At 43.1% G+C, this 27106-nt stretch overlaps 1 protein-coding gene across 3 annotated transcripts; it reads left to right on the top strand.

The window, feature by feature from the left end:
• Positions 1 to 286: 286 nt before the first annotated feature.
• tax1bp1a (Tax1 (human T-cell leukemia virus type I) binding protein 1a) lies at positions 287 to 27106 on the top strand. 3 transcript variants are annotated; one of them, XM_011480878.4, is made up of 18 exons: positions 287 to 434; positions 1892 to 1988; positions 2681 to 2895; positions 5330 to 5432; positions 5888 to 6078; positions 6325 to 6480; positions 9663 to 9811; positions 10019 to 10109; positions 10184 to 10369; positions 10460 to 10711; positions 11374 to 11565; positions 11660 to 11732; positions 18005 to 18465; positions 20639 to 20725; positions 23246 to 23432; positions 23508 to 23716; positions 24946 to 25028; positions 25297 to 27106. In XM_011480878.4, exons 3-18 carry the CDS (start codon positions 2707 to 2709, stop codon positions 25505 to 25507), a joined length of 2820 nt encoding a protein of 939 aa, XP_011479180.1. In that variant the 5' UTR covers positions 287 to 434; positions 1892 to 1988; positions 2681 to 2706; the 3' UTR covers positions 25508 to 27106. The 3 variants fall into 3 exon arrangements, with proteins under 3 accessions (XP_011479180.1, XP_078811038.1, XP_020562789.1); XM_078954912.1 differs by having other exon boundaries at positions 25300 to 26088; XM_020707130.3 differs by having other exon boundaries at positions 350 to 489.

The raw sequence follows: 27106 nt of genomic DNA, 5'->3' as shown, positions 1-27106 counted from the left end.
GCGTTGAAGTGCCCCATAACCTTCCCTTCTTAAGCTGTTACTTTTTACAGTTTAAATTAAGGACGTCTAAAAGACAGACATTTTTTTAAATAAAGTAAATGTTTATCTGTACTTTGCTGTGTTTTAAGATTGTGTGCTTAAGGATGAATCGAACAGTTGTTATTTCATATTTAAATAAAAAACGAACAATAATAATAATAATAAAGACTACCAAGCTAAGTTATAATATTTTTGAACAAAGCAAAAATTAAACATAAATATTACAATTATATTTTACGTTGATGACATCACTGTTCCGGCTCAGCATCCCGGAAGTTCAGCATCACTTTCTGTCAGGAAGAGACGCTCCATCGTCAGAGCTTTGACAACAGAAGCAGCAATGACATAAACGCGACTGAAAGCATTCATTTTCACTAGTGTCAACCTCGCAAACGGTAACCTGTTTTACATCTCCAGCCAAACAAACGCCTATATTTGCTCGTCGTAAATGTAAGCAAGCTAGCCGCACTGTTGTTAGCTACTAGTGCTTTGACATGGCCTGTTGTTCACAAGCTAATGTTAGCTCTCTAGCAACCGTTCATAACATAAAGCCTCTGGCTAAATAAGCTGGGTTTGTGTTGAAGACCTGCATTTATGCAAATGTGATGTTTATTTGCTGTGCGGTGTGCATGTGAATACACAATATTGTTATGAAGTCGTGCACTCATCATGACTTCCACAGGCTGGTTAATCTGCAGCTGAGTCATAAGAGTCTAGAGATTGCAGTGCTGGTGGTTGCAGCTGCATCTCCACTCTTGCTAAATTTCTTTATTTTATTTCTCTTTTCGGCTACTTTCCTCTCAAGTAATGTGTTAAAAAGATATCATTGGTATGTTGTTTATATCCATGAGCTAAAGTCCCCCTCTGATAATCTTTTGATCTACTTTCAAAGCAATCATATAGGTCTTTTAATTAGGATTATGCTGTATTTAGCCAAAATAGAAAACAAAATATGTATCATTTTCTAGGACATAGTTTCTGCAGAGCAGCAATAGTTCACCTCTGAGATATTGGTGGGACTGGGGGACAGGAGTAAGCCTGCCCCCACATCCCATCAACTCTTTGTTTACATTGTCTCCCGCTAGCTTTCAGCCCCTCACACTTCCAAACACAATAGGCGAACAATGTCAGATCTATCCAGCCGTATATTTTGATCAAATTTCCAGCTCAGACAAGGAAAAGAAAAATGTAAACGGATCTATTCGTCTGCAAGTGGATCCATCAGAGTTGGGCTGAGCTTGTAGCCCACACAGCGTATTTTCTATGTCACAAATAAGCTCTTTTTCAAACAGCATTTTTTTGTCGATTTGCAACAATTTAGATAAAGAAATACACAGAAATGCAATTTTAAGCTTTATTCTCTCCAAATATGTCCCCCATTATGAGAAAAATGCCACAAGATCATATTAGAAACACCAAAAACCCAATTTTTAATCCTTAAAAAAAAGTAAGAGCCTGCATTGATTTTATTCATTTTCATTTACTGAAGTAGCTCTGGAATAATTGTACTCTTAGTTTTTTGCATGATAATATTAGCAGCAAATTGGTAAAATAAAAAAATGTCGAAGAAGTGGGTAAAAGTTTACAAGCATAATTACAGTTTTCTGTACCTACTGAATATTTACTTGTTTCAATCTTTACCTGTTTATTGGACTTAAATGCAAATTGCTGTCCATTTTAATTTATTCGGTTTTAAGATAACGTTTCATTTTTGAGGCCTAAGCAAACCTTGTTAATGTGTGGTTCTGCAAACTGTTGTAGAAATGGTAACACTGTGACTTTCCCACCTCCAACTGCATCAGCTATGTGTCCACATATACCATATGTTAACTGTACTGATGATTTTTCCCAGCTGTGTGTGCATGGTTTGGTGAAGGAAGACGTCTGCTTGTAACCATGTCAACATCTCAACCTTGACTGAGCTCTACACTACAGTTTTTGTATGAAGGGTAACTATGACATTTTTTTTGACTAGTTATATTATTAATAATTAGGTAGTTGATTTTCTTGGTTGCCTCGAAATTATATTTCTATATAACCTTATCAGACGCGTTCATTAAACAGCATCAGAACCATGTCTGATTCTGTTTATAAAAGCATTTCAAATCAATCTAGAGAATGTGATGTATCCTAAAAATAAAAATTAAGTTCAGAATAATCAAAGGCGATATCAGCTAATTGATTATTTTCAGTTGCATTGTTTTATTTTCCTCAGTTGAAAATTAAGCTGGGATAAATCCAACTCTGCAACAGAAAAGTACCAAACAATCAGTGCAATAGTGAAACAGCAGGTTTACAAGCGTTTCAAACTGAGAAATGGAGCCCAGTTTTTAGCAAACACTCCAGATGGTGGGAGAGAATTTAGCATGGCGGATTTTTCCTATTTCCTTCTGCACACGCTGATGCGCCTTGTAGGCTCATAAACTGCATGAAACTCTGGTTTAAATCGTTACACGTGTCTTGAGTTCGGCCGTGACTGCAGCCCCCCTCAGTGATTAGCTCAAATTGCGAGAATAAACTTAATATTGTCAGGTTTGTGACAACTAATGTGCCTCTAAATGGGTTCTATTTGCTGTAAAGAACTGCCTGTTTAGTAGTTGTGTCTGACATTTTGCTGTCTTCTTCCGTTATCTATCCACAGACAGATGAAGTGACCCGCACGCCACGATGTCATCCTTCCAGGTGGTGGACTCGTCGCCGGGCAGCAGCGTCAGCATCATGGAAACCTCCAACTTTGCCCATGTCATCTTCCAGAACGTGGGGAAGAGTTTCCTACCGCAGGCACCCTTGGAGTGCCGTTACACTCTGACCCCTTACATCACCCCTCACCCTAAAGACTGGGTGGGCATTTTCAAGGTACCACACATGCGTGCATCATAGCTCAAAAATCTGGAAGAAATCAGAGGAAAATGCATTGCGGAGACAATTGATTCACCATTATTTTGTACTTTGAAATGTCAGGATAAATCCTTTTGCTCTTCGTTAAATGCTTTGCCACACACTTTGGCGTGGTGCACTCAGAAATAGGAAGAGTGTACATGGCGGGCTGTTCGCCGTCGCCCTCAGTGGGGGAGCAAACATTTTATGAACCACTCTGATTCTTATTAGGACCTCTTTTTTTCTTCTTTCTCTTCATGTTTGTTCCTCCCTCATCTTTCCATCAGATTTTTCTCTGCTTCCTGCCAATCAACCCCCGCCCCCTTCCCTCCCTGCGCCACTCTTTTATCACAGCCATCAAATCTCACACTTAATTACCAGGAAATGTGAACTAGGAAACTTAATGTCTCGTAAAGTCATCAGACAAACATTTTATCGTTTTTTTTTTTTTTAGGAACTGACTTCAGATCCACTGACTAGTTCAAAAGGAATAAAGATACTGGCTTTATGTGGAAAAATGGGGATTGGAAAATGTAATGATGGCAACCCGTGCTAATGAAACCTGTTTGATGGTTAGCGCTCTGTGTCGGGGAACCAGCACTTTGACGCACGTCTGTCTTTTTTGTGTTCTTGCTGAGGTTATGTGAGAATAAAAACTTCAAACCGCGTTTTCCAACAGCAAGAGGTCCGCGCATTTGTGCTTTTACAAAAACAAGACACTTTGTGTCGGAAAGATGAAGCCTAAAATGAGTTTTTGACATTTTCGTTTCCAACACCTGCCCTATCTGTGGGACTTTTGTTTCCTCCTGAAGGCAAAGTCTTCGTGCAGAGGTGATTCAGTGGGAGAATATTTTCTACCTCCTCCCTTCCACACATGCAGGCTTCACCTTAAAGTCAAAGCTGCTTAAATGACTCAGACCCTCTGTTAAGTTGTGCACAGACACCCCCTAGTGGCAGGAAAGTGTAAGCGTAATACTGTAATGAGGATTCTGATGAAAGAAACCTGTTCCTCCACCAGTGTGCCCTTGGGCACAGATCACATGTCTTGTATTCACATTAAACAACAACAGTGAACATTTTTTAACAACTTGTCAAATTTATTGTTGATTCCTGTCGATTTTGGACTTATTTTTTCATCAATTGATGTCAAAAAATGGTTCAGAGAAAGCACACATCAACACAAAAACAAGGCGGGGAGAAAAAAGAAGGTGCAGGTTTTCAGTTGTGGCATGTTCGTTGGGTCGACGGGGAAAAATCCGTTGTGAGTGTATAATTAAAGTGTCATCATGTTGTCCCCTCACACTTCTCCTGAGTGATTGATAGCTGCTTTGCCTGTGATTATTTTATAACATCACTGGTGTGCTGGAATGCCACGCCATACCTAACCAAACGTCAGTCAAGCTCACTCTGCAATTAGCAAAATTATTGATGCCTTTTCTGTCTTAAGCAAATACGAGCAAACAGGCAGGAATCCCGATGCTGCCGAGCCTCTCGCTGAGAGAGCGGTGGAGGTGGAAGGAATGTTCTTGGCTCAAGTCTGCGTGCTGACTCTTACCATTTGTTTGGAGCAGCATCGCATACTCGGGTTAATGTATGCACAGAGGGAAAAAAACAGCAATTATGCAGTTTGAAATCAGAAATGGAAAGATTTTTGTGTTTGATGATTTAAATTTTATTACGTCTTTTATTAGAGGATTATAAAAGTTTCTTGTATTCTTTTATTTATTGGCTGAATATTTCTTGTTTATATCTGTTTATTTATTTATATAATGCAGCCCTGGAACTCATTTAATGAGATTTTGGCTGAGCATTCCTAAACATGTTTCAGTGTCACTTTGGATACTGAAAGCTTGTCACAACATCCCAGTCAGTCACATTATTAGTCAGTTAGTCACAGCTTCTGTTTCACAAGCTCAACACATTAAGAGGTGAATGACTTTGTTAAGTATCTAGAAAAAGAAGCTGTGCAGAATTGGAATAGGAGTTTTCAGGAAGGAAATCCAGGGATTTATTTTTCCCTTGACTTTTTGTGTAAAATTGTCACCTTCTTTCTCCTGGTTTTACTCTACTCTACCAACCTTCCCCTACTTCCTTTGTTGCGAATTGCAGCTGCCACCAATCTGCACGCATAGAGGGCAGCCCAAGCCTCCGTCCTCATTCGCCCGCCTTATAGCTTCACTTTACATGAGTCCAAAAGGTGTCGGGAGGGCCGAGGGGACCTGGTTTTTAAAAGTCTAAGCTCTGGCTTTAAATCATCTGAAGAGTTTAGCGGTTAAATAATTGAAACGCCCTAGGAGCACTAACCGCTCTTGGAAAAAAAAGAAGAAAAAAAAAGTAGATTGGAAGTACTTTTTGGACACATTGTCTCCTGAGGCTCCAAATATTTATGTTCTTGTTTGCACAATTCCCTTAGGTGGGTTGGAGCACAGCCAGGGATTACTACACCTTCCTCTGGTCTCCAATGCCGGAAAGCTACGAACCAGGAAGCCCCGTGCACAGGACCGTGGTGTTTCAAGGTGCGCTTGTGTAAACCACTACACAGACTCGGGAGTATTTCACAGTAACTCCTCCATTTTACGGTGCATATAAAAAGCAGCACTTTTATTTAATAAGGGAACACAACCGCAAACAGCGGCCTGGGACCTGAGCACCTCTCTAACCACACTCACTCCCACAGAACTGGTTTTACTGGGCCTGGAATGGTCAGATATTACTCAATGAAAATATGAGAGTGTGTTGTGGTGTGTTGGGAGTCAGTAAAAGCAGCAATAGCTTCTGGGTATTCCCCACCCCCTCCCCCATTTCTGAAAAGCAGCTTGAATATGGTGGTGGCCCATTTATGCCTCCAAGTAAGAGCTCTTAAAACCATCTCCTTTGAAACGTACTGTGTTTATGGAAATCCGAAATGCAAACAACAAACAGAAGGATGGCATCATCTTAAAGGAGGTGACATATTTTCCTCCACTTTTAGGTTACTACGTCCCGAAATCGGACGGGGAGTTTTACCAGTTCTGCTACGTCACTCACACTGGGGATATCCGGGGAGCCAGCACGCCCTTCCAGTTTAGGCCAGCCACGCCCACCGAAGAGCTGCTCACGGTCACCGAGGATGACAGCAACTCAGACATACTTGTCGTCACCACTAAGACCGGCCTGCTGGAGGTAGACTGCACACGGCCATCAACCCCATTTGTCTTTTTCTAATACAGAATCCAGTTGTGTCATTCTATTTGATGTCCGGACGTCTGGACATAGTAGGACAAATGTCTGGGGTAGTTAATGTCCCTCATTTTTTTTTACAACTCAGTGGCTATAGAATATTTTAAAATAGAAATAAAGAACATTAGAAAACCTGAACACAAAATGAATTGTGGCGTTTTTAATCTTCTCACTGGGTGTGTCTTGCAGCGTGTGGAGGAGATGCAGCAGGAGCGCAGGGATCTGCTGAAAGCCATGCGTCTCCTGCAGGAGGAGAAGCAGCGGCTGCAGGAGGAGCAGAAGCGCCTGGTCAGGGAAAGGGAGCAGGAGAGGGAGACGTGTTGCCTGCTACGGACACACAACCAGGTAGCTGAAGAGGCTGTGTGGGAACGCAAACATTAACATGAATACAGAGAAAGAGAAAACAGCTGGGAGGTCTGCAAGTCATGCAAACACATTTCACATTTGGACTATTCTCCGCACTACAGGTGAACACTGGATTATAAGGCGTGTCATGTCTAAGGCGCACAGAACTATGAAGCGCATTTAGCTATGCAAACGAGTCAGAGATAAGTCAGACTTCATTAACTGCCTTAACAGCAACTCTACAACATGTTTGTAACCTGTTAGCCACGTTAGAAACGTTAGCATTTTCACAATACCTGTAGCTTCCAAACGTGTTTTCAACCGAGCGCAGTGGACCTCCTAAAATCGCTTCGACATCAGCAAAGACAACCAAAATGAATCCATATATAAGGCGCTCCATTATTTTTTTGAAGTCAAAGCTTTTAAGCTTTAAAAGACTGTATTTGAGATGGGAGATTAGACGGTTTCTGGGTGGCTGTGCATCAGCGTCTGCATGGACAGACAGGCACTTCAGCGTGGAGCCGTTCCTCTCCAATGATCACAGCAGAACACTTCAAAGGCCTCTGCCTTTATGATTAATCTGCGTTTGTGTTTCACAGACCCAGTCTGAGCTGCTGTGTGTGCCCGCGCACACACCCGCCGTCTTTTATGGCCTGACCCAGTGGGCCAGAACGAAGTAGAGACCCAGTTATCCTGGGCATCTGGCGTCAGGGACAATGCCATCGCGACCACAGAGAGAACAAACATGACGTCAAACGAGCACACGCCGGCTCGCACGCACACGCCGCCACACTGCCGTTCAGGTTCTGCACTGCGGGGCCCCTGCGGCGCACATGCACGGCAAACACAAACGCACTCATTATGCCACCCGCTTGCAAACACTTTTAGGCTGTGTGTGGAATGAGAGGAGGGTGTCCACAAAACCGCCTGTCTGAAAAAAAAAAAAACCCTGCCCAGCCCCAGGGACAAACACGACTCAGTCACGCGATTCACTTTCTCACCAGCTTTCTTTCTCTCTTTCTTTTTTCTCTCAGTTTTAAATGAAGTTGTCACTGTCACACATTTGGACAGATCCGTCTGGGATGAAAAAAACATTTTATAACTTATGGGTTTCGTCCTTCTTGTCAGTATGAGTATAATTCAGTTTTTTCGTTTATGAGTTTTGACATTAGATGGGCACGGATCCCTGAAACCATTCCGCCCCTGGAGGTTTGGTGTAAAAATTAAAAAGGGGAGTTGGCAGAAAGAGCTGAAGCTCTGAACTTTGCCAAGACTTGTGAGCATTTGAATCTTGTCTCATATCGCCCCCTAGTGTAACTTTCTGGTCTAGGTGACCAGGGAGAGTGAGCTGCCTTGAGTTAGTCTGTTTTTTTTTTTTACGTAGAACGAAATCGCCATAAATTAAGGATAATATGTGCGCGCACTGTTATTACTGTGCCGTTTTTCATTCAGCAGGCAGGTCCATCTGTGGATATACGACTTCTGCGAGTAGGTGGGTGCATCCTTCTGTGAAGCACGTCGGCTTGTGGCGCTGTGATGAAAATATCTTTTGAGTTTAACATGAAAACATAAGTACATATTTTGTGGCTGCTAATTTTACGACTACACTTTTTATAAGGTCTTTATGCACTGCTGAAGTGCTTCCCGAACGCCAGCCGTAAAAAATCATACAGCCATCCGAGCAGAGCCAAGTCCCAGAGGGAGACAGGTCTGAGTGTTCGCTGGCGTGTGTGTGGATTTCTGGAAAGCTGCGTGTCCTTAGATCGGCAGTTGTCTGTTGTTTTCTGTGCCCAAGAGTTCAGGAGATGGAGGGAAAGAAGGGAGTTTGTTTGGTTGCGCAAGCAACGATGACCGCTCGCAGAAGGTATGTTTGTTCTGTCACACCAACATTCACTCTGGATGATTTAACGCCTTTCGCTGCTGATCTGCTGCAAGTTCAAACAAGGCATTTCCTCAGCGGACAAAACCACGCGGAGGAAGCGGACTGTCTGCATGTGGTCTCTTCCAGGAAGTTGTTTCGGGACTGCACAGAAAGTCTACTTGTCTATTCTGTTTGCTTCCTCCCTCAAGCTTTTAAGTGACTTTACATACCCACTGTGTGTTTTTACATCAATCAAAGCACTTGCGGTATAATACTGGTAATTTGTAACTGGTGATTTACGAGTGATCAGATAAGACTCCCAGATGCCCAAAAGGAGCTTTTGTAAGTTACAGCTGCTGCTGAAAAATGTGAAGGAAAACCCCCAAAATACTAGATACAATAATAAAACAGAGTTATAATTGTGCAAATAATACTCAGTCACCTTTGAAGACGTCAATTCCGGATGATGTATTAAAGACCCACTCTGATCATCGTCAACTATTTTCAAGCGTTCCCAGTGGCGTTTTTATGTAAGTATGATTATTAGATTTTTAGGCAAACTCCCAAAAACCTGTGTTGTTTTCTTGGACACAATTTCTGCAAAGCGGCAGTAGTTCATAAGAATTTCATGAGTTGTGGAATACACTTTTTCTTTTGTTTTTACAGCCCCTCACACCCCCAACCTAACATTCCCAGAAAAGCGTTGAGCAATATTGGAGCTATCACCCATCATACTTTCTACAGCACAAATAAGCTGTATATATATTTTTTGGTCTGCTCCTGATTCACAACGATTTGATAAAAGAAAAACTCAGAAATGCAATTATCTTTTTATATGTGCTCCATAAGAGCATGTCAGAAACACCAAACACACATTTTCCTTTGGAGTGTGTTTTAAAAGACTCTTGTACAAGAGCATATAAAAAAAATTACTAATCTTTGATAAACATTTGACATTTCAGATGTTCTTAAACTGTACTCTTTAAATCACAGGTGTCAATCTCCAGGCCTCAAGGGCCGGTGTCTTGCATGTTTTCTAACCACCCTGCCATTGAAGCCCCTTTAAGGGCTAACCACACCTGATCCAGGTAATCAACAGCAGATGAGGCAGGATTTCGGAAAAACCAGCAGGAGGTTTGACACCCCTGCTTTAAATGGTTTCTGTTGACAAACATGCTCAGAAATACACGTCCCCACTGCCGTCTGATCAAACGAGGCTGCATTTGTCCATCTTCAGTTCTTTGGCTCTGTAATTAACAGAATACAAAAAGGTTTAGCCTGCTGTTTCGGCTGCTGTGATTGGACGGCCTGTGTCCCGCAGGAGCTGCTGCGCTCGTCGCAGGGCCTGTCTGAGGAGAGGGAGGAGGTGCGGAGGAGGCTGACGGAGGCCACAGACCGCGTTCGCCAATTGGAGGAGGACCTGCTGGGAGTCACCCAGAGAGGCCTCCAAAAAGAGACCGAGCTGGATTGGTGAGTGGAGATCGGAGAGGAAAACAGGACAGTTGAAATGCATCATGTAGAGAGACACGTGGGTCTGCCTGCCTGTCAGGTTTCTCAACATTTCCATCAGCTCATTTCATTTTTATGGATAACTAAGTAAACACAATGTTCATTTATCCGTTTTCTACATGGTTATAGGGACAATAAACTATACTAAACAGGTTTTTGATGTTGCAGTCTGCGGGACCGCTTGAAGAAGCTGGTGGCAGAGCGAGACAGTTTTGAGAACCAGCTGAAAAATGAGAAAGACGAGAGAGATCTCTATAAGGTGAAGGATCTCCAGGTCCAAAGACTGATCATTTATTTCTACAGACTTATTTTACCGGGTTGGCTTTTGTCCAGGCTCACCTGCGCAGCACAGAGTTGGAAAACACCAAGTTGAGCGCAGAGCTTCAGATGCTGAAGGCTGTGGAGCTGAACAGGGAGGTGACCATTGCTCAGTTCCAGGAGGAGCTGGAGCGGCTCAGGGCCTGTGTCGTCCAACGCGATTCTCTTGAGAAAGAGCTGCATGCACACAAAGCTGACAAAGTAGGAGTGGCTGCTGTCAACTCATTTGCTGTTTTTTAACGAGCACTTGTTTTTTTCTTTGTCTATAAGAACACTTTCCACGTGTTTTAGGCTGAGCTGGCCCGTGTCCGGGAGCAGCTGCGTCAGGCTGAGGAGCAGCTCCAGGCTTCCCGGCAGCAGGCCTCCCTCCTGGCCTCCGAGCTCCGTGACTCAGCCAGCGCCCGTGACCACTCCATGACGGAGCTGTACCGCGCACGCCTCGAGGCGGACAAGCTCCGGAGCAGCCTGGCTGATGCTCAAGCGGAGTGCCAGCGCATGGAGAGCCAGCTGGACCGCATGAGGAGCACTGCCCAGAGGGACGTGGTCAGTGTCTGACCTCCATGATGCCTCGGCACTGACTTTAAGCTACGTCTACACCACCCTCGACGACATGCATTCAAGCAACCACTTCCAATGAAAAGTTTATGTAAACGTCAATTTCGGGCTTCAGCGTTCGAAATTCTCGCATTCACGCGTAGCTACGCAATTATTTACGACCTTTTTCGGGCTCCGTGTACAGAATTGAATGCTGGAATTGGAAGTTGAACCAGGGTCAAACTTTGACCAATCAGGGACTTATGGATTTGGTTAATCTAGTAAACCCAGACACGGTGACTACCTTGATGATGTCTGCGTTTGTTTTTCAAATAAAGATAAAGCAAGCCACTCTCCTGATATGATGGTAATCCATATTCACCATTGTAAGGATGCTAGCAATGAACCCAACCGTTTCGGGCCCAAATTGTAAGATTTGCACTGCTTTGACACTTCGTCCCATGCCTGTTCCAGCTGTAGGTGGTGGACAGGCGCTACTAAACAGTAGAACAGTAGCCCCTCCCTGCTTGTCCAGTGTGAACACCTTGGGCTAAATGTCATCAAATGCCCGGTGTGTACGTAGCTTCAAACTTGTTCAACCTCTCTTGGGTTGGGCGTTTCAAATAAAGGAAACTATTTGATTACTGAATCTGTTCACTCTTATTATCCAGTCTGTTGGTACCAGTGGAGAGATGGCACCCAGCATCGTGGTGGTCTCCGAGGCAGAAGCCGAACTGCAAAGAGAGGTGGAGGAGCTGAAGCTGCGCCTCCACATGGCGGCAGAGCACTATAAGGAGAAGTACAGAGAGTGCCAGCGCCTCCGCAGGCAGGTGGCCAAACTCAATACACCCGAGACACAAGGGGTGAGTTCTGAGGATGAGGCCTGGACAAAAGGGCACTTCAGTGTCTGCTACCGCCAAGCCTTCAGCTTTCCTTCTCTTTGTTGATACTTTGCAGGAGTCGAAGAGAAATGTGTCCACTGAGACAACACAGGAGACGCTGACTTCCAGTCCAGAGTCTCCAACAGGAGGTACAGTCCCGCCGATGTCACACAAAATCCAAATGTTTGCTTTCAAAGCCCTTTTACTCTCAAACTTGCAGGAAGACGTTATGAGAAAGACATGTAAATCATTAGAAACTGGTAGAACTCTTTCTCCTCCTTGTTTAAAATATTATGAAGTTTATTACAAAGCCTGGAATACTGAAATCTATCACAGTTTATTGCTTATAGATAGAGAGATAGAAAGAAAGAAAGAAAGAAAGAAAGAAAGAAAGAAAGAAAGAAAGAAAGAAAGAAAGAAAGAAAGAAAGAAAGAAAGAAAGAAAGAAAGAAAGAAAGAAAGAAAGAAAGAAAGAGTTTGAGTTTCAAAACACCTTTAATGACCAATCATCATTAAACAAATAAAATATTCACATCAAAAAATTAAAGAAAAACACAAAAACAAAGAAACAAACTCAAAAATTTACCACTAAAGAGTCATCCTTGACGAAACACAAAACATTTTGTACAGCCCAAATATTTTCAAAAACATCAAGTGCATGTGTGAGCCTATAAAAACCAAATTCGACGTTCAACCTTGCCACCAAAAGTCTTTTAAAAAGAAACAGGACATCGTCAGACCCAACTCCCCGTATCCGATTTTTCCTCGTCAACCATACCGCCAACTTGGCTTCACCGGAAAGAAAATTTAACAAAACATGGACTCTCCGCTTTCTGGCCAAATATTTTGGCCCATAAATGAAACACACAGATGAAAACTGTTCTCCCAGCCCCTCAAAAAAAGAACGAAGAAGAGAAAAAAGTCCAGTCAGACGTTGACACTGCAAAAAAAGATGTTCCACAGTTTCTGCAACAGAACAGAACGGACACCCATCCCCCGCGCCAGGATTAAGGTGCACCAGATATCTGTTCGTGGCTATGATCCCGTGTACGACCCTCCACTGGAGTTCACCTACCCGTTTCTCAACAGGAGCTTTGTACAGGGATCTCCAACAGCCCCTCGGGGAAGACCCCGTGCCAAACAACTCAGCCCACCTCGACACTCTGACGTCCATCAAGGAGCGCAAGTTCAAAACTTTAACACATAAAAGATATAAAGCCTTCTTCCCAATCGTTTCAAAAGTTCCTATTTGAGGAGTAGTCCAGGACAGGAGTTTAGTTCCGTCCTCCTGCCATCCCTCGCAGGCCGGAGAAACCTGCAGAGGAGGAAAGATGAAATCCACACCATCCACCCACTGGCTAGATGCAATAGGATCCATCACATAGGTTTGATAGGACACAGGCAAGGAGAGAAAAATCTCCTTCACGAGATTTTCCAATGTTCTGAGAGATCTTATTCCGGTAAAAGCAGAAAGCTCAGGAGCAGGAGTCATTAGGAGATGTCCAAGCTTCACACAGCCCGCATCTCTCAACTTCGACCTCATGGTAGCAGAAACCAGAATCTGTGAGTTGAGGAGGTCGTTTCCAAAAATGGGTTCTTCGAACAGCCATATTCCAGGTGTTGAAACTATTTCCCTTTTGCAGAGCAACAGTCGCCAGGCTTGTAGGACAGAGCAGTAGAAAGGTGAAAGTCCAGTCAGGTCCAAGGTATGAAGCTGGGGCAGAAACAAATGTTTGTCAAATCCATAACCCCCAGCTTTCCTCAGCAGCACACATGCAGTATCCAACCACGGCAGTCCAAAACCGTGGAGCAGACGCTGCGCTGTCCGCAGTCTAAAGGCGGCTACACGGGCCGAAATATCAATCAGTCCCTGACCGCCCTCCTCAACCGGCAGGTAGAGAATGGCAGCTCTTAGCCAATGATGACCAGACCAAAAGAAATCCACCACGGTCTTTTGAAGTGCAGTGATGAGGCTTGCAGGAGGAGGCAACACCATCATACTATGCCAAAGTGTCGAGGCAACCAAGTTATTGACAACAAGAACTCTACCCCTGAAGGAAAGCCGAAGCAGCAGGTATTTCCATTTAGACAGTCTGGCACACACTCTCTCCATGACACCCTCCCAATTCTTTTTCTGAAAAACGTCACTGCCCAAATAAACTCCTAAAAACTTCATCCCCTCCGTTCCCCAATCAAGATTCCCAGGCAAAAGAGGCAATGTGGAGCCCGACCAACGTCCCAACAATAGAGCGGTGCTCTTACCCCAGTTCACCTTAGCCGAAGAAGCCCTTTGGAAAAAATCCAGAACATTGCACAGAGAATCAATATCTGCCTGATGTCGAACAAAAACCGTTACGTCATCTGCATATGCAGACACCACAAGAGACGGTTTGTGGGACATTTCTGGTAACATCAATCCTGTAAGCAGAGTACGTAGCCTATGGAGAAAAGGTTCAATGGCAATAGCGTACAGTTGTCCAGAAAGTAGACATCCCTGTCTAATCCCTCTCTGAACCATAACAGGTCTGCTCAGTCCGCCACCAATCTTGACTAAACAAAAAGCCTCCTTATACAAAAGAGCCAACAAAGATGTAAAAAACTCTCCAAAACCAAAAGCTCTCAAAGCAGAAAATAAATAAATATGATCAACCCTATCGAAGACCTTCTCCTGATCCAAGGATAATAGTCCAACTGAGGTGTCACAGTGTTTGCAAACATCAAATAAATCACGTACAAGAAAAAGATTGTCCATAATAGATCGGTCAGGCACACAATAGGACTGATCTCTGTGAATGATTACACCTAAAACATTCTTAAGTCTATTGGACAGGACCTTAGAGAGCAACTTATAGTCTGTACAGAGCAAGGCAAGCGGTCTCCAGTTCTTCAGGAGAGTTAAGTCTCCTTTCTTAGGAAGAAGAGAGAGAACAGCATGACGGCATGAGAAAGGTAACAATCCAGTCTGTGAGCAATCCCTGAACACCTCTAGTAGATCCGGGCCCAGGCACTTCCAGAAGTGTTTATAAAAATCTGCCGGCAGCCCATCCAAACCAGGAGACCTCCCGAGCGCCATCTGACCCACAGCAGCAGTCAATTCCTCCATGGAGATTGTAGAGTCCAAAAGATCCCTGTCTGCGTCACTCAGTCGTGGGAGTCCCTCCATCAGCTGATCCACACAGTCGCTGTCGCAGTCCTCTTTTCCGAATAAGCCGCTATAAAAATCCACCGCAAGAGTTCTCATGGCAGCCGGACTCGTAGTAACAGTCCCATCAAGAAGGCGCAGACAGACCATCTGTTTCTTCCTAGAAACAGATTTCTCCAGGTTGAAAAAGAACGACGTGGGAGCATCCATGTCTCTGATGGTGGTAAACCGAGCTCGAACTAAAGCTCCCTTAGCCCTTTCACGGAGAAATTAACTCAGTTCACCCCGTCTGCTCTTAAGTAAATGACCTTGTGAAGCACTATGAGTTGAACAAGTGTTTTCTAGCCCAGAAATTTCTTTTTCCAAAGCAGATATTGCTCTCTTAGTTGCAACTGTGGAATGGCTCGTATACTGCTGACAGAAAACCCGTATTTGTGCTTTACCCACCTCCCACCACTGGCTAACAGAAACAAAATCAGATCTTCTACATCTCCAAAGCTCCCAAAAAAACTCAAATTTCTCACAAAAAACTCTATCCAGTAGAAGCTTCACATTGAAATGCCAGTATGAACTTCCTTTTGTAGAAGATCCAAGGTGTAATTCTAGTGTTATCATATGATGATCACTAAAAGCAACTGGATAAATGGAACATCCATAAACCCTGTTTCTAAAACTGTCTGTGATATAAAATCTGTCCAGTCTAGCGAGGCTCAATTTTCCACCCACATTCCTGGCCCACGTGTATTGTCTGGTTTGGGGATTATTAAGCCGCCACACGTCAACCAAAGAAGAGTCAGAAACAATCTTTGATAAAACCGATGATGACTGGAAATGAGGTTCTGCACCTGTTCTATCTAAAGTAAAATCTAACGTGCAGTTCCAGTCACCGCCCATTACTATAACGTCCCCTGGATCACAGTTCTTCAAAAAATCCTCTAAAGTGAGGAAAAAAGGGATTCTGTGAGCACCTTCTGCAGGTGCATAAAAGTTAATCAAACAAAATTTAAACCCGTTCAGTTCAACCCTCACAGTGAGGAACCTGCCCGCGGCCACCTCACTAACGGATAAGATATTAAGACTCAGCCGAGGTGAAAAAAGAACCGCCACCCCAGCAGAGAAGACTGTACCATGAGAAAAGAAAGACTGACCCCTCCACCACAGAGCCCATTCTGCTTCAGTCAGTACATCACTATGTGTCTCCTGTAAAAACAAAATATCCAGAGCTTTATCTTCAAAAATGTCTTTAATAATCGCCCTCTTTTCCGCATCCCTCCCACCATTAATGTTTAAAGAGCCTGCCTTAAATGTAAACATAGAGTGAAGAAGGAAAAGTGAAGAAAATAACAGGAAAAGAATCATCCACACACACACAGTCATAACTACGTCAGTGTTTCACCCTTTTTCTTCATTTTCAACCTTCTGGAGCTTTTACCCTTCAAAGCCTTCAACTGTTTACGAATGGTAGTGACATGTTTCTTTAATCGAAACCGTTTCTTTTCATCAAGTATATTAAAGTCAACCTGTTTCTGCAAAGTTAGTGACGTCAGAATGAACTTCTCCAAATCTGGAAAATAATCAGCCACTTTAACTGGTCTACCAAATGAATCTTCTAGGAAGTGATTGATTTCCTCAAGTGAATAAATGTCATTGGACGATTTCTGGGACTCTGCCAGAGAGACACAGTCAGAATCTGAATCCAGCTCCATGTCTGTGGTGACAGGAGGAGGAATCACAGCAGAAAAATCATCAGTAACAGCAGACTGTCCATCTGCACACTCAACCCCTTCACCAGTCACCCCTGTGCCCATTTTATCACCACTAGAATGGTCAGAAATACCGGCAACATTCTCAACACTGACACTCACACCACCTTCAGACTCCTCCTGAAGCTCTGAGGCAGGAGCAACAGTGTTGTCTCTAACATTAACCTCACTATTGCTGCTCTGAGCAGCTTCAGAGCTGCAACCTTCACCAGGATCTGTACCAGTTAGAAGGGCGGGGTCCCCCACACCCACACAGTCTGCAGCGGCGAGCCCCTGCTCCACCTGAGCGGCCGGAGCGGCCTCATCAGGCCGCCCTTCAGCTGCCCTGTGAGGGCAGGCGGCGCGCTTATGCCCAGCGTTTCCGCACTCAAAGCACTTCAGATTTCCCGTGCTGGCATAGACCAAATAATTGCCATCCCCGTGCTTCACGCGGAAGGACACGTCCAGAGTCTGAGCAGAAGAGCTCAGAAACATGAAAACCTGTCTGCGGAAGGACTGAACATGTCTCAGCTTCTCACTCCTGCAGCCCAAACCTACAGTTCGGAAACCGCTAGCAAACTTTCCGTAACGCTGCAGCTCTTTTTCCAGAGCGTCGTTGGGAATGAACGGGGGAACCCCCGAAACAATGACACGCGTCGACGGCACCGCGAGCGGGGACACCTGCAGGAACTCCCCGCCCACAGTGACGCCACACACGATCAAGTCAGATACCAAACGCTCCTCCGTCAGAAAAACTATCACTCCTTTGTTCATCCGAGAAGCATAAGTAATGTTGGCGTGACCAACTAAGTCTCCCACGGCAAGGAGAATTGTCTCCACAGACACCTGTGGGTCGGGTTGGACGCGGATCCCATGCCTCAGGGACAAGGACGGCGTCTGAGACGCCATCCCGGCGAGGCGGGTGAACCGCTGATCCCCCAAACTCACCAGTGAAAGTCGTTAAAAACAGTAAATAACTCAAAATAGAAAACGAACAAAGGAGCACTAAACCACACAAACTTTCTGTCAAACTCTCAAACTCACTCACTCACCCACACCGTCCATGCTGACGCCGCTACCAATCTCCCAGCATGCAGTGCAAGAAAGAAAGAAAGAAAGAAAGAAAGAAACTTTATTAATCTCCCAAAGGAGAAATCCAGGTGTTCGGCAGCAAAACACACACAAAAAAAAACAACATAAACAGCAGTAAAATGACAGCTCACAAATAGAATGACAGTTGATATCAGGCATGTTCATTAAACAGCTGGATAGCTGAAGGGACAGGTGAGTTCTTAAAGCGCTCTGTCCTGCAGCGCAGTGAAATGAGCCGATTGCTCCATGTGCTCCTCTGTCCAGACATCGTGTTGTGCAAGAGATGTCTGGGATTGTCCAGGATGCTTTGAGTTAAGGCTCTCATCCTCTTCTGCAGCACAATTCCCCCAGAGTGATTGATTTGATTTGGACAAAAGGGCACTTCAGTGTCTGCTACCGCCAATTTATTTAGAAGACATCATACTGAATTGCTGCTTTCTTGCAGGAAACCTTGCAACTATTGTCCTAACAATCACGCCAGAGTTCACAACAGAAGATCCTGCCTGTGATGACCATACAAACACGGAGAAGACTCCAGGAGACTGCAAGCAAAAGGAGAAAGCTGCGTTCGGGCCTGAACAAGGTGGGGAACAAATGGAAGAAAAGCAGGAAAAGAAGGAGGAGGAGAGCCTGAAGATGACCAGCTGGGTAGATGTGAATAACGAGAGACTGAGCGCTGAGGACAACAGCGAGAAGGAAGCCACTTCGAAGCCGGAGGAAGTGAGGGATGGTGTGGAGGAGCAAGAGCTGATGGAGGTGGAGGGGAGAGGCAGAGAGGAGGTGGAAAAGCAGCAGACCTGCTCGGTAGAGGCAGACCTGGCAGTGATGGAGGAGAAGTGGAGGGAGCAGTGTGCCATTAACGAGACGCTCAAGCAGCGGCTGGCCAATGAGGAGGAGTGCTTTAGGGTAAGAGACCTGCACCAGATTCATTTGAAAAAACACCGGCTGGGTCAAAATCCCGACTCCCTAAAAGAATACACAATGTGGGCCCATCTAGTGCCCTGGACTTTACGCAACATGCTCACTACTTTTTCATTTTTATTAACGGCTAAATGTTGTAGAAGTAAAAAGCTAAAACATTTTTCGAAGACTGTTTATGAATCCAGTGTGTTCTGATGATGAAAACTTACATAATGTTTATAAATAACTGTAAGTACATTTTTTTTTGTGTGTGTGAGGCTTAATCCGAATCTGTCACAGGAAAATTACATTACACAAAATTTGGGGAACTATCGTTCTGCCATCAAGATTTGACCAACCTTAACAAGATTTTTTTTGACATATGCATACTTGTATCTATGGTGAAGCGTTACCATTTTTAATTAAATCATCGTAACTAATTGTGCTAAGTCTACGATTTTTTAAATGGAAACAATTTAAACCGATTTTTTTGTCATTCATTCACTGATGACAGCAAACTACCGAATTGATTTCAATTTACAAATTGATTTAAAATTTTAATTTATTTTAACATTTACTTTATAAAACCAGTTTTGTTTGGTTATTAAAAAAGCTGTTTTCCCGTTGCTAGTGGCGTAAACCAAACAAAAGAAATTGCAAGAGTTTGACTTAAAAAGGAATCTGTGTTTTGACTTCCTCATCGACTGTATTTGTGAACTGAACTGAGACTGAGACCACCCCACCCACCCCACCCACCCCAGCGTCCCAAACGGCAACTACCTGCAGGTTCCAAGATGCCAAAATCCTACAGACCTCTGTATAGAGATAAGCAACTACCACTGAGCTCTGATAGCTTTTTAACATGTTTTCTTCAGAGCAAATGGAAACGATGGAAACATTTGACAGATTTAGTGTGCCCCGCTTTTAAGTGGTAGGGGTATAGATTTCCAACAAGCTCATTCCTGATTGGCCAGAGTGATTTCTTGCCAAAGAGACCGCAACAATTTACTGACGTCGTCTGGTTCCAACATGGCGGCGTCCGTATTCTGGGGAAAAAAAGGCGACTGAATTGACTTCATGTTGGAGCCTGAAGTAAGCCATGTTCTATGGATGACATCACACCCACTCTTATATAGTCAATGGATTTTTAGAATCAGTTTTACCTTTTTTAGCTGGAGGTTAATTAGATTTTGATTAATCCAGTTGTTTGTTTGTTTTTAACTAAACCAAGCTCTATAATTTCACACTCCAATCGTCAGATTTCCAGGTGGTTTAGTTCTACCTGAAAAAAACAGCAGATTTTTTAGATCACTTTTTTAGAGTTTGTAGAGATTATAGAATTGATCTGATTTTTGATGAAATGCAGGAAAACGTGGTGTGTGTGAGTATAGTGTGTATTTGGACTGGCTGTAAATGCGTCTCCCCCTTGACTTTGATTGAGTCTGATGTCTGAGGTGAGGGTCCACAGCCCCCCAGCGACCCCCTCCAGCGGTCCTTAATGGGCCCAAAGGCTGAGGATGGGGGCAGACGCAGAACTCCGTGCTTTACGGCTGTTTACATCAGCCAGAGAACAGAGGGAGTCACCGCTCTGCTGCAGACTCTCTTCACCTGAACTTAACCCTCTAATGCTGCGCCGTAAATTCATGGGAAGAGGGGAGAGAGGACGGGAGGAGATGAAAGGGGGAATTAGCGGGGGAAGCAACAGAAACGGAGAGTTTTAGGGCGATGAAAACAGGACAGACAGACATTAAGCAGAAAGAGAGACGCTGGGAGAGGAGGGAGGGGGGATGAAGCGTTTAAGATGAAGGGAAATAAGAGAAAACAACAGCCATTGTAAACCATCCTGCAGGGTTAGTTGTGTTGCAGACGGAGAAATTTATGGCCGTCCCCTGACCTGCTTCATCTTGGCCTGAACACTGACCTGGTGCTTTGGCTCTAGTTATGGCTTTCACAGTCAACCCTACACACTTGACTTTACGCCAGCATAGATAAAAGACAAACAGTGTGTTTGTGGAACTACAATTGAATTATTCCTGTGGTCATTCACAGGCTGAAAGCAGAAAACCTTATTTCTCCTCTGACAGCAGTTTTTAATAAGACCTCCGAATTCTCATGGCTATGATCCCTTTTATCATGTCATCTTGGGTTTTTGTAATGTTTATGTGTGTCTGTTCACTAGGTGCACATGGCTGAAAGAGCTCGCGAGGTGAAGGAACTCAAACGCAACCTCGCCCAGGCGCTGCGAGAAAAGGAGCAACTCCAGGAGGTGAGGCTGTCCAAAAATAACCCTAAACCTAGAAACCACTGAGATAACGTCATGGTATAAGCCTCCATGATGAGGTGAAGCTTCTTAAGCTACGTTCACAGCACCCTGCATTCTCTGCATTCAAAGCTCTAATGCTCTTGCATAGCTATGAAAGCTTCTACAGCCGTTTTTGGGCTCTACATACAAAACGAGTGGCCATTGAGCACGCGTTGAAAGGTAAACCTGGTCAAACGTTGACCAATCAGGGACTTGGATTTGGAAACGACGTATGGATGCCGTCCTTTTTAATTCCCGGAAGAGCCAACTGTTTGAGCATTGATCATGAAGGAGAAATGAACTATTGCGGTTTGTGCGCGGCTGGAATTCTACAACACCAAGTCTTTCATGTACCAAAATAGAGCTGTGAAAGAAAAAGCCTGTTGCATCTTCATGAGATTTGCACCCCTTCAACATCAAACACGTCCCATCAAACCTCTTCCAACTGCAGCTAGCAGGCATGCGCTTGTAAACAGTAGAAAGAGAAAAGAAGAAGAAGAAGCCCCTCCCTGCTGGTCCAGTGTGAACAAGGTGGGCTAAAGAGCCTGCATTTAGTGTATTCTTAAAAGCATACCTTTTTTTCACATATGATATTCAGAGCTATAGCAGAAACGAAAGGTTTTGTCATCCAAGTCCACAAACAAGCAACTTTTGTTTTCTGTTCACAAAGAAACCAAAAAAATATTAAACTTTTCTACCAATGGAAAACCCCCAAGCTAGCAAATTTAACAAAAGAATAAACATGTTTGGAAAGTCAAATTTTGCAGAAAAGTGAGGAAACAGAAGTGCCTTCAACTTCAAAATAAAAGAAATTTACATTTAACAGACAAAAACCAGGAGTCTTTACTCCACATATGGATTTATTGTGACAGTTGCTTCCACACCTCCTAATTATGCATACAATTCAACAACCGGCTGTCTATTGGTACAAGGATGCTGCTAATGAAGTTGTTCAAACAGTGGATTCACATGTATTATTAGATTTAGAAAACACCAGCTTTTGTGATCGTTTTTGTTTTGTTTTTTGTCGCATGTTAAAAGTCAAACGAAGCTAAAGTTGATGTAATTTTTTTTTTTAAGCTTCTACTTTTACAGTTATGGGCTTAGTTTAAACCAGCTGCAGATGTTTTACAGAGAATGAAGATTTACCATCAAAAGTTAAGGGAAACTGAAAGCTAAAAATAAAATAAAAACTTCAGTCACTTGAGCCTCGTACAGACCAGTCCGTGAAAATATGTCTGACAATAAACCGGTCTGCAGTTTGAAAAAGCTTGGAGACCATTGATCTAAAATTCCAGCCCAAATTGAATAAATCCTCTTTGTTTCGTTGAATTTTGTGATAACAATTGACTTGAGTGTTTACACACTCTGCATGACGCTTCTTCAAGTCCCAGTGAATGCCAGCTTTGGCTCCCAACAGGCTGTGGTTTTCCTTTTCACATAAGTAGCTGTTGTAAACTCTAAACTGAAGTCCATAACAAGATCATTGCTCTCAATTATACACAGCAATCGTGTCATGTCTGAGCTCTTTCTGTGGCTTTTCCCTTCCAGCTCCCAGTCCCTCCATCCCACTAATTAATACATCTATACTTGCTTCTTTCGCCCTTTAGTACAGCGCCATTAGACAGTGAAAATGCCACGCTACGTGTCTGTTTCACCTCCCCAACCCCGCATTAAATGTTAAATCTGATAGCAGCACACTAATGAAGTCATCAAGGGAGGAGAACAGCGAGCTATAGAATGGGGGGACAAATGAGAGAAGGTGAGCACCTCTATCAGCAAAAGCCTGAGCATCGGGAGCCTGAGTCTGGCACCCATTACAGTAATGAGTGGGGTACTAATGCGCGCGCTTCAGCTATAATCACAAAGGGCAGAAATGAAACTTACCAGCAAGTTAAAAGTTTGGACTGGCTTTGTTGTTCCTGCTGGAATTCTTTGTGGAAAAGGAAACTAAGATACCTGAAAACACCTGTGAAACAACGTGTTTAAAAAGTTCTGTTCACAAAAATGGACTATATTTAGGATTGACAGGTGAAGCACAGAATCTTTTCATTTATTTTCAAAGTGTTCCCAGTGGTCTTTTAATTATGGTTATGCAGTTTTTAGCCAAAATTGTTTTTTAAAAATACTTGTTTTTTTAGGACATAGTTTCTGCAGAGCAGCAGGAGTTCATTAGAAATTCACCTCTGTGTTGTGGGCAGGACTGTTGGCACAGAGCAACACCACCCCCTCTTCCCCTTTCCTTTGCTAAGAGCTCTCTGTTTATACGGCTCGCCCATACAAATATATATGCCCCCATAGTTTCTGTCACAACTACGCTTTTTTTTTAAACTGCCTCTGTCTTCTGCTCCTGATTCACAACAATTTAACTAAAGAATTGCAATTTAAATCTTCATTTTCTCAAGAGATGTCGTCCATCATCAGAAAAAATGCCACAAAAACATACGAAAAACACGACTTGAATCTTTCATGTTTCCTCTGCAGAAGCTGCAGCGGTACGTTTCAGTGCAGAAAGGGCAGGAAGCTGCTGTTCAGTGCGCAGAAGTCAGACAGCCGATGGTGCTGCGCTACCCGCTCCCCTACCCCCAGGACCCCTCCCCTCCACCGCTGGTGCCACAGAGACCCGCTGAGCTCCAGTACGGCAATCCTTACTCCACTGACACCCCAAGAGGTTGGATGAGCGCGAGTTTTAGTCACACTCATGCCCGTCTGCCAGCATCTGACTTTTTTTCCCCACTTTTTAAAGACCGAACCGATGTGTCGCTGTCTCCCGAATACCTGGCACGGCCTCCACCTGAGGCTCCTCCCTGCACGCCTCCCTGCGCACCTCCGATCACACCCCCCAGCCCCGGTCCAGGAGTGCCGGGATGGAGCAGAAGGGTTGTCTGCATCCAGCCGTCCCGCAGCACAAGTCCTCCAGAGAACAATGAGCCTCCACCAGCGGAAACCCAGAAGGTAAGAGGACACAAGAACCAAATGAGTCTGTTCGGAAAAAATCCCCTCAAGCACTTTTTAAAGCATTGAGCTTCAGTAAATAAACGTTCACTTTCATGTTTCTGAGCTGTGAGCAAATGTTTCTCAAGGCTCCGTCTGTCACTAAGGAGGAAAAAAAAACTTGCCCTCCAGAGCCAGGGCTGCAAACTGATTTGCATAAAGTTATGATTAATGTGAGGACAAAAGAGAGGATGATGATCAGAGCGAGGAGAGAGTACGTACAGGAGATCAGTTACTGGCTGTTAAGGATGGATTTTTTTTTAACACAGTTACGTTGAAAAAGCTCTACGAAAGTGTTTTTCTGCACTTCATCATATTATTATTTCTTTATCTGTTTTTTTTATTCATTTTGCACATTTTTCTATGTCCTTTTTTGTTTTTAGCAGTTTTAGTCCTCTTCCACACATTAGTCACGATTTCTGTCTAATAACTATCTTAACATTAACAGCAAATCATTTAGAAATCAATCATGTTATATTTGTAAGGAGGAAAATGTTGTTTTTTAGTATTTTTAATGTCTTCTTGAAGCATTTTTCTGATGATGGAGGACATAAATTAAGAAAATTAAGCTCCAAATTATATGCATGAGTATTTCTTTATTGTAATTGTTGTGAATCAGGAGTAGACAAAAAAAAGGTGTTTGAAAAATGACAAAAAAACTACAATCAGCGGGATCGCTGCCCGCTCACAACTCAGTGGCGAATTTCTAATGGACTATTGCTACTCTGCAGGAACTATGTCCAAGAAAACAACACAGGTTTCTTATTTTTCATAAAAACATTATAATCAAAATTAAAAAAGACCACTGGGAAAACATTTACAACAAATCAGAAGAGGATCAGAGTGGGACTTTTAAACCGTTCAGTGTATCATTTGTTGTATTTCAAAGTAACAGTGCTTATTATACCAGTGAATGCCAAAAACCTAAGTCATCTTGTTAATGATGAAGCAGTGTGGAGGTTTTGTTTTTGTTTTGGCTTTTTTGGTGTATTTCTTACATCTGGAACCAAATGAGTCTTTGCATGTGGGCAAAATCACCTTCCTTTATAAACTGTAAAATACCACTGAAGATGAAAATAAATCAGAATGGAACCAGTCTTCATTTGACAGAAAAACGGTAAAAAGCAGCTGTTGTGAAGATGTACAAACAAATGCACACCTTTAAACTTTTCTACACATTATCATCCAAGGTGAGCAACGGAGCTCCTCCTTCATGTGATCATCAATCTAGTCGGCGCAGTGAGGCAAGAAGCAACTTCTGCTTCGACTCCAGGTAACTCCCATCATGCACTTCTGTAAAGAACAAGAAAAGGAAGTTGTATGCTGTCTACACATTTGAATCTACTCAGTGTGTCGGTTAAATCAGGTGTTTGGCATGCTTTAATAGGTTGAATAAATGTTTTTATCTATTAAAATATCTTGTAGTAAGAGGGGAAACGTCAGCTCACTCCAGTCCTGCCAGAATGTCAAATTGTAGTTTCACAGTCTCATATGCTAAACTACACAACTCATGGCGTGTTTTTACCCCTGCTCTGCTGTAGTAGTGACGTCCACAAGCGCTGCCCCCTCTGCGAAGTCATCTTCCCGCCACACTTTGAGCAGCGCAGCTTCGAGCAGCACGTGGAAAGCCACTGGAAGGTTTGCCCCGTCTGCTCCGAGCAGTTCCCCCTCGACTGTCAGCAGTGCCTCTTCGAGAGGCACGTCCTCACACACTTCGACGGCCACGTGCTCAACTTTGACCAGATCGAATGAAGGTGGCAGAGCCACGAGTCAGCAGATTTCAATTTAGGATCCGCTGTGTTGTTAAGGTACAATCATGGTCACTTCTCTGCAGTCCTAAAGGTCTGAATGTAGAAGAGTCATGTATGTCTGTATTGATCCAGGCTTTTGTTTTGATACATGAGCTCGTCTTTTAAAACGCATGCTTATACGATGTGACTGCAAGTGGAAAACCACAGAATTCCCTCCCGTTCTTGAAGGAATATTAAGAAGTTACTCTAAGAAAAGAAGAAGCAATGTATTTTCTGTGTCCTTAGCCTATCCTGAACATGTGTAAATGATAAAGCAGCCATACAAGTATATATTTTCTTTGATTTAGTCACAGAATTCAAAGCTTAAGTGAAGTTTGAGCTGCTTTAACTCACCTGAATGTGTACATAAAACTATAGAATCATATGAAGATTTTCTTCTGTCCTGTTGTGCGCGAGTGTTTTGCAAAGATGTCAGATGACGTAAAACAAAAACAGCACCACATTTATATGTATCTGCACTAAAAAAAGGCTTTACTCTGAATGTACTGTACATAAATGACACATTAAAAAAAGTGGACAGAAGTGTGAATAGCTGTCGTAAAGCAGGTACCGTTACCTCCATCATGTTTAGGGGACCTTTCACTTCCTGTGGTGCACTTTTTTTCATTTTGATCAAGCAGAATTGCTGATGCGTCAGGTTATAGGATGAATTGCAGGGTGTTGAGTTCCAATTTGAACCTTTTTAAAATAATAACTGTGAAGAAGTTGCTGCTTTGTGCAGGTTTGTTAGATCCTTATGACTGATAGAAATATATTTTCTTTGAGCTTTACAACACATCCTGTTCACTTACAACGTATCTGGAGCATGACATTCAAAAAAAATGTTTTCCTCAAAGTAGTATTTTGTGTGCACAAATACGGATTTTGTGGGTACAAATTAATATTTTGTGAACACATATTAGTAGTTGAACATATTGAATATATTAAAATACTAATTTGTTTTCACAAAATACTAATTTTTACCGACAAAATCCTTATTTGTGCCCTAAAAATGCTCATTTTTCCCCATGAAATGCTAGTTTGTAGATACAAAATGCTAATTTTCCTGCTCAAAATTCTGATTTGTGATAGTTTGTACACATGAATAGCTATTTGTACACACGAAATGCTAATTTTTCCCCACGAAATACTTGTTTGTACACACGAAATGCTAATTTTCCCCCATGTAATGCTAGTTTATACTCAGAAATTGCTTATTTTACTGCACAAAATGCTCATTTGCACACAACAAATGCAGATTTTTCTCCCCACGATGTGCTATTTTGTACACACAAAATGCTCATTGGTGCCCACCAAATGCTCATTAGTGTGCAGCACTAATTAATTCATTTGAGGTATCCAATTTTTTTATGTCATGTCCAGGGCTCCGTAACCCCCCCTCACCTCTGTTACAGTGTTGTGTCAGGCTTGAATGTCTGCACATGCTCAGTCATATCAAGGCAAACAAATCTGTGTCCTTTCAGCCTGTTTCGTGGAAGAATGACGGGAAAATGTATACAAAAAAACATCTTTATGAATAAATTAAGCTAGTCTACATGCA

The sequence above is a fragment of the Oryzias latipes genome, chromosome 11 (genome assembly GCF_053564925.1).
Source record: "Oryzias latipes strain Hd-rR chromosome 11, Olatipes_Hd-rR_3.1".
In the NCBI taxonomy this organism is placed as follows: Eukaryota; Metazoa; Chordata; class Actinopteri; order Beloniformes; family Adrianichthyidae; genus Oryzias; species Oryzias latipes.
Note: the sequence above shows the minus strand (reverse complement) of the source record. Positions and strands in the feature narration are given on the sequence as shown.

Bases quoted from the DNA above. Each gene is read 5' to 3' on its own strand.
- tax1bp1a (XM_011480878.4), top strand. From the start codon at position 2,707: ATGTCATCCTTCCAGGTGGTGGACTCGTCGCCGGGCAGCAGCGTCAGC. The intron at 2,896-5,329 runs GTACCACACATG...CAATTCCCTTAG, and splicing joins ACTGGGTGGGCATTTTCAAG to GTGGGTTGGAGCACAGCCAG. The intron at 11,733-18,004 runs GTACAGTCCCGC...GCTTTCTTGCAG, and splicing joins TCCAGAGTCTCCAACAGGAG to GAAACCTTGCAACTATTGTC.